The sequence below is a fragment of the Synchiropus splendidus genome, chromosome 11, assembly GCF_027744825.2.
Source record: "Synchiropus splendidus isolate RoL2022-P1 chromosome 11, RoL_Sspl_1.0, whole genome shotgun sequence".
Taxonomy (NCBI): Eukaryota; Metazoa; Chordata; class Actinopteri; order Syngnathiformes; family Callionymidae; genus Synchiropus; species Synchiropus splendidus.
In genome coordinates, this window is record NC_071344.1 from 10262928 (window position 1) to 10270504 (window position 7577).

At 40.3% G+C, this 7577-nt stretch overlaps 1 protein-coding gene across 1 annotated transcript; it reads right to left on the reverse strand.

Annotated features, from left to right (window-relative positions):
• Positions 1–1542: 1542 nt before the first annotated feature.
• On the reverse strand, positions 1543–5545 carry hs3st1 (heparan sulfate (glucosamine) 3-O-sulfotransferase 1). Its single transcript, XM_053879200.1, has 2 exons — positions 5400–5545; positions 1543–4255 (listed from the first exon to the last, which is right to left on the reverse strand). The coding sequence occupies exon 2, from the start codon at positions 4119–4121 to the stop codon at positions 3210–3212; it is 912 nt and encodes a 303-aa protein (XP_053735175.1). The 5' UTR covers positions 4122–4255; positions 5400–5545; the 3' UTR covers positions 1543–3209.
• Between the last annotated feature and the right edge of the window lie 2032 nt (positions 5546–7577).

Consider the following 7577-nt stretch of genomic DNA (forward strand, 5'->3'; position numbering starts at 1 on the left):
CCACAACAAAGAAAATGTGCCTTTGGAGTGAGCGCAAAAAGACAGAACTAAAAGATAAAAAAAGATAAATTTATTCCCACCGCCCAGAAAGTTCCATACTAGAGCCCCGAACACGTTTTGGGGAAAAAAGAGCTTTGTATCATTTTGTTAGACCCATAGTTTCCCAGATATTCCCCACTTAGATAGTTTATTTGTATAATAAATCTTTGAATAAAGTGTATATAAAATGAAATTCTTAGATTTTATGTTGTGTTATTTTACGTATTTTTATGTTTTATTTGATTTTTATTTTTGCGCTCAAGCCTTCTCTGTTGCAGACTTATGACTGTACAAAGGTGGGGGGAAAACCATTATTTTTATTAGATAACAGTTCCCCCCTCACCTTTATATAGTCATAAGTCTGCCATAGAGAGCACAACAATCTCCAACCATTACTACTTTATTATGGAACAATAATTGGTGCGACAACAGAAATACATCGGTTTTCCATTTGGTCTCTGCAACAGCAGCTGTGTAAATATATTTAAATCATGCCTGTTTAAGCCATTGTAGCTTACAGGGTTTGCAATAGGACGCCAAGGTCCTTACAGCTGCAAAAAGTTGTTCAACAGTCATGAAAATAACAGAAATGAAAAACTAAATAAATAAAAAAACGCTAAAAAGGAAGATAAAAGGGGGAATCCTGACTGACAGTACGGAGTTTGAACCATACACCCAAAACAAAAAAAAAGTGCATTTGGAGTGAGCGCAATAAAGACAGAACTAAAAGACAAAAAAAAAATATATATATATATTCCCACCGCCCAGAAAATTCCATACAAGACCCCCGAACCTGTTTGGGGCTCTAGCATAGCAGAGAGTTAGTAAATCAGCACCAAGACGCGTTGCTGTCACAAAATGATGGAGAAATAATTACGACCATCATCTTAATGCAGCTCTGCTAACTGTCGGCCCTTTATTATTCATTCATCAACATCAGTGAAGTGCTTGCTGTCAGGCCAAACTGTGGCCAATGACTCACATCACAGGAGACTGTTTGTACAGATACAATAGTTAATGCCTCTGACCTGTGGTGGGTGACTGACAGTTTCAACAAGGACGTAGATGCTACTTCTTTATTTGCAGTGACACAGAGGAAACACCAAATTTTGTCTGTCACTCAGACAAATTAAAAGAATGTCCATTCTGTCCCCATCCACTCTGAGCAGCAACATAGTTCATTTTATCATTTATTAAAATGGTGCCGAGCTGTTTCATTGGTTGAAAGTTATCTTCCCCTCTTCTGTTTCTATTGTGATCTAAATCCGCACCACAACATTGATAATAAACAACCAGGTGATTTCCTGTTCTGCGTGTGCTCTCCATAAATATAACCCATCTCACCCTACAGCATGTTTCTCACGGATATGTGCCTGGATTGAGTCACTCTTTGTTTTTTCTTTTTACATTATCAGATCTAAAACAGTCCAGCAGCAAGAATCACAGAGGAGGGATAAAAATAGTCTTAAAAAAGCAGCCAAGAGACGACAGCTAAAAATAAATTATATCTTTATTATGGTAATAATTTCACATTTTAAAAAAAGTATATTTACAATGACAGTTTAGGCGGATGAGCACGTGGTGTAACCAAAACATTCGAGCATCAAAAACACCCTCCACAAATGCAGACATATATGAAACAGAGTTCATCGTAAGGGTGACAGAGGAAAGCAGCAGCATATCAATGTTTATGTTAAAATGCCGTGAAAAAAAATCGCATTTTCAGTCCAAATTCAGTTCTAGATCTTTGTTGTAATAACAGAACATTTCAATGAGTGCAGTCTGTGTCGCTTCTTCTGTTAGTATTTGGTGTTTTGGAGGGCTTCGATCCTAAACATACTGCATAAACAACAGTTCTTACTTCAAGACAAAACAGTTGATGGGGACAAGGTTTTTTTTTCAATCCACAACAATCCGGGTGAAAATAAATAATTGACTGAAATAATATGAACCATAAAACAACTTTGTTTTCCCTCCAGGCGCACATCTTGCTTTGGTTCGTTCTGTCTGTCAAGCATCATATAGACTTGTGTTTGAGCTCCTTAACACCGTAAGCAAATACAACTCACATATAATCTTTAATGGAACCGTTCCTCCAACACTTCAGGAAGATTATATTAAGAGGATGCGCACCGTAATTCATGAATATACATCACTTGGTTTGAAAGCTTTCCTCTAGCTTGGGACCAACATGAGTTGGTTGCCATGTTGTCGTGTCAGTAGAGAGCAGTTTAGTGGCCACTGAGCTGCATTTTCTGCATCGTCACCACTACACAAATGGAGTCCTCCAATCACCATTAAGACAAGAGGGGAAAAAGTGTGTGATGGAAAATCAACAACTAAACATAAAAGTAAATGTAAGTTGATGACCAAAAGGTTCGGCCTTAAAAGTATGGAAAGCTTCAGTGGAGATACAGCAGCTGTTACTGTGCAGTTCAGAAACTTGGCACCAAGCTCTAAAGACTAAAAAATGTGATGTTTACATCGTAAACTTGTACCAGGAAATTGAACAGGAAGTATTTCTCTGAGCATGACATCATACTTTCACCGATAACAGAACAAGCCAACACCAGTTTACCAGCTAAAATAGCTGGTAAACTGGTGTAGGCTTTACCTACAAGTGATACTGAAGCAAAAACTAGTTGACAACACACGCCGGTACTTTACTATACTGTTCATCCCAGCTGATTGATTTAAGCTAAAGGGCAGATAATTTAGTACTTCAGTCTGTCTTTTTGAGTTTAATAAAAGATGGTTTCAGGACCGAATTAGACAAATAATATAGCTGTGTTCATGTTGTGCTTCAAAATAAACCTCCAGTAGAGTGAGGAAATGACATACTGGACAGAGAACACACAATTTGACATGTAAGGGTGTTTGATATTATCTATGTTATATGAGTAGAAATGAAACATTTGCGATGTTCATTTAAGGCTTCGTCATTTTTTGCTATTTAGCAGAACATAAAGAACAATATTTTTTGTTTCTGTCCCTGTAAGTTGAATGAAATTGATGGTTTTTGATATAAACATATTGATGTTGAACTATTTCAGCAGAACAGAAAATCATTATACAAAAGCTGTGATATCATATAAACACACTAGTAGAAAAATAAATTCAGTTTAATATACATTAGCTTTCTTGAGAGTTTAGTAGAGGGGACGGAGAACTCACTTCCAGTCGAATGTCCGACCCACCAGCTCAAAGAACTTCTTATTGGGTTCATGAAAGAACTGGTAGAGCTTCTGGAGGATTTCGGGAGCCACCCGAGGATGCGCACGACCCTTAGAGTCATGTAAACACCGTTCCCTCCCATGGTCCCGCAAGCAGTAGAATCCTTTCGTTTTGTTGAAGTAAAAATTTGAAGCATTTATTTGAGGCTCCAACTTTAAAAACTTCTCCACTTTTTTCATCTCGGGTAGAGGGTCCCGGATCAGCTCCTCCCCGTCCACCACGTGGATGCTTGTCAACGGGAAATACTTAAGCCAGTTCTGCATGTGGATGTGGTAGAGACTTCGGTTTAGCGCTTTGTATTCCAGGTTGATCTTGCCGTCCTTCACCAGAACTGACTCGATGGGCTGGTAGCGTTTGTGCTTCTGCAGACGGTTGTAGAAAACTTGGGTGTAGTCGGAGAGAACCCGCTCTGTGGGGTCTCGCAGGATGAGCAGCAGCTTTATATGCGGGTTCATGTTGTGGATCCGTCTCGGGACTTTGCTGGAGGTGAAGTAGGCAGGGGTCTTCTCCACTGTGAGCTGATGGGGGAAGGCGTAAGGCATCTGGGTGAGATACCAGGGCAAGCCCTTCTGAAAGTGACTCTCCCAGTCAAAGAAGTGCACTTCATTCTGAGCCGCTGCCACCGAGCTGTGCAGGCTCAGCATCTCGATCAGAGCTCTGGTCCCGCCTTTCCTCACACCGATGATTATGATCTGCGGGAGCTGCTGGAAGGTCCCGTTGGGGTGGCTGGTGGTCTCATTATAGGCCATGTCTGTTGGTGAAGGAGGCCCCTCCTCAGCCACGGGCCTGGAGGGGACCGGAGGAGACTGCATGGCAAAGAGCAGCAGCCCGAGGAGCAGAGCTGCCATGAGGGAGGTCCTGACCCTGGAGGATTTCAGCCTGGCGGGAGCAGCAGAACTATATCCAACATTGAAAACGCCGCAGCTTGAAGACAACGCTTTGATTGAAAAAGCCAAAGATTCTAAATCCTCTTTTCGGTCATCTGTAAGAGGAGAAAACAACATTCACAAATAAAGGATTTGCTTAATGTAATAACACAAAGAGATGATTTCTGTTTTGTGCAGGGAACTTGCATCAATATTTGAAAACAGTCCTACCATGTAATCTTGGTTGACCTACCAACACATGCAGTCACATCAATAAACATTGCTGCTATTAACTGAAAGACACAAAACCAATAGAATGAAAAGTAGTTAAGTTAAAGAAAGAAAAAAAAAATCCCAGATGGCACATAGTTAAAAGCAGTAGCGGGAAAAAGTGCGACCCGGTGCCAACATGCAGCCTTCGTGGGCAAAGCAACATCGGTTATTTTCAGTATGAGTTATTTTAGTTAATACAGTGGACGAAAGAGCTTTGTATCATTTTGTTAGATCCATAGTTTCCTAGATATTCATCACTTAAACAGATGTTTATTTGTACAGCAAATCTTTGAATAAAGTTTATATAAAATCAAAGAATATATATATATTAGAGAAGCCTTGAACACGACAATCTTCAACAATTACTACTTTATTATTGTACGATATTTGGTGCGACGACAGAAATACATTGCTTTTTCATTTGGTCTCTACAACAGCAGCTGTGTAACAATATTTAAATCTATACACTAGAGATTTGGAATAGACCCTTTGCACCTCATGCCTATTTTGGCCATCATTCGCGCTCTAAAATAAATAACATAAATGCCAGTAAATCAGTAAATAACTTTAGACCTACTGGTATCAAGTGGTGGACATCGATGCTATTAACTCTGAAACGTAACTTCCAGCTTTGCCCTTTCACTTTCCATCAACGACGGAAAGACACCACTGGTCATACTTTTATTACATCTAACTTTACAGACCTGGAAAAAAACTTTTCGAAACGGCACATTTTTTTCTGGGTCCTTATTCTATTTGACGTACAGATGCCAATAGTTACAGGGGATTTAAGGTCAAGGTTCTTTCAGCGCGCTTGTCTTGTAACAGCAGCAGAGATCTTTTTTGAACCGAGGTTTGAGCCTATACATCTTTATAATATGAATGTCACTGATGCGCCACGAAGTCATTCAGAAAAACACATTTACGCGCGGCCGAAGGACAGTTGCGCATTATTATTGCACACCTTATTATTGAAAAACGACTCACCCTTTCAACGAAAAGTCCACCGAAAACGCCGTCATTACAATCAGAAACGCTAGTTCCAAAATCCAGATGTGCGCAGCGGACGCTCTCCTCTGACCGGACTTGACCGCGGCAGCTCCACCGTGCTGTGTTTGAGGAGCAGCCTGTTCTCCGGGCTTTTAAGCGTCCGCCGCGGCGCTCACACACCCACATGACTCCGGCTGGAACCACCCCCTTCCTGACTCACGTTGATGCAATGCTATTATCTGGAGTTTGACTGAGATAAGGCTGCAGTGTTTGATAGTAAACTGGGACTGTTGTTGTGGAACCGGTTTAAAATCAAGAGCGTCGAACCTTCAGGTCAAAATACAGGTCAGATGAATGAGTGAATACGACGAGTGTATATGCATATGTCAGAGCAAAATGCACCTCACTATTATGGATTGGATCTTTCAGGAGGATGTGAAGAGGGCAGTTGTGAACGGGGAGGATGCTACTGTGGAGGAAGCTGACTGATGACATGAGAAGGGCAATGTGGAAAGAGAAAGAATGGTGATGTGAACTTGAGATACTTTCCAGTTTCAAATGATTATGATGTTGTCCATCACTAAAATATGATCGCACCGCATGAACAGTCAAAACAACTTCTGTTTTCATATCAGCCTTCACAATAGGTACTTCCTGAAAACAGAACTTTTCATTCATGTTCCTGACAATCTGTTGTATACCTGGAAGTGTCAGTCTTTCTCCTCCCTTTCCTCACTCAACATGACCTTTGATCCAACAAAATGGCAACACATTGGTCAGTTGAAATAGAGGTGGTTGTCTCCAAGAGCGTTCGACCGTCCAATTCACTGTGATGGGAGCGGACCCTGACCTGCGGTTAAAATTCACATATGTTTCATGTGAAGCAATGATCGAGTATTAACAAATCTGTTCCTTAATGAGATGGACATCTCTTCTTCAGATTTCAGTTCAATAAAATAGGTGAGACATCATGAGAAGGAGGGCGCCATTTCAAGAGAAAATGTTCTGCTAACTAGATGTTCTTGCTTTTGAACTTATTTATTTGATTCATATTGATAGATTCATTTTTTCCCTTCCATTTTACATGCTTTCCAACGCACGGTCCACAGTCCACATAGTTTTGAAGGCCTCTAAAGAAGCGGTTCATGGTCCTGCTGGCTTGCAGTCAAGGACTGCAACTGCGTTTATTTTACTAGACCATCATAGAACTCTGAGATTGTGTCTTGAGAACCAGTTCTGTAAAGAATCATAAACTATTAGTGAGGTCCAAAAGAATGACTTGCTCATGCAAAAATACCTCACCCTACACCAATGTGCAGTTTGTGTGTGTTCTGGGAGGAGAGGATCCAAATTTCGACCGGCTCCTGTATTTGGGTTATCAACATCAACCTTTTGCCCACAGAACATGCGTCAACAGTTTGTATGTGTGCGTGTGCACACATGGGTGCAGCTACTGTATAGAGGAAGTTTAAATTATTGTAAAAGATACGATACGATGCGAAAGGTTACGATACGATACGATACGATACGATACGATACGATACGATACGATACGATACGATACGATACGATACGATTATATTATATTATATTATATTATATTACAATATGTAATATATTTTATTTGTCCCACAGTAGTGACATTCCCTGTCAGAGCAGCAATAGTCACAAGACTAAAGACAATAAAGACATGAAAAACACACACTAAACAAGTACACAAGGCACAACAGAATACATTGAAAAGAAAGCACTAAGCTGCACTGCACTGCACAATTAAACAAAATAAATAGATACTGAAATAATAAACCTAACGCAATATGGATTCTTTAGTGGGGACTGAACACAGAAAAATGCACCCCTAAGCCATACGCTGATACTCCCGCTCCTGCTCCAGGGTGCAGAGTTATCGATGTAGAAAGGATTCCGGAGCAGAGCAATAACTTCAGAGGCCAGAGGGAGGTGCAAATGTTTCTGAAATTTTGGTGTATCCAAAAGGTCTGATGAGTTCCAGACTAGTCAACTAAAAAAGCATAGAAAAAAACAAAAACATAACCAAACAAAATTCATGAAGTCATCAGCGATTTTGCTGCAAAATAACTTGAATGAAACTCATGATGGATTGGACATAAGAGAATTGTCACAATAGTACATTCACACCAGCTCCATATATGCTGT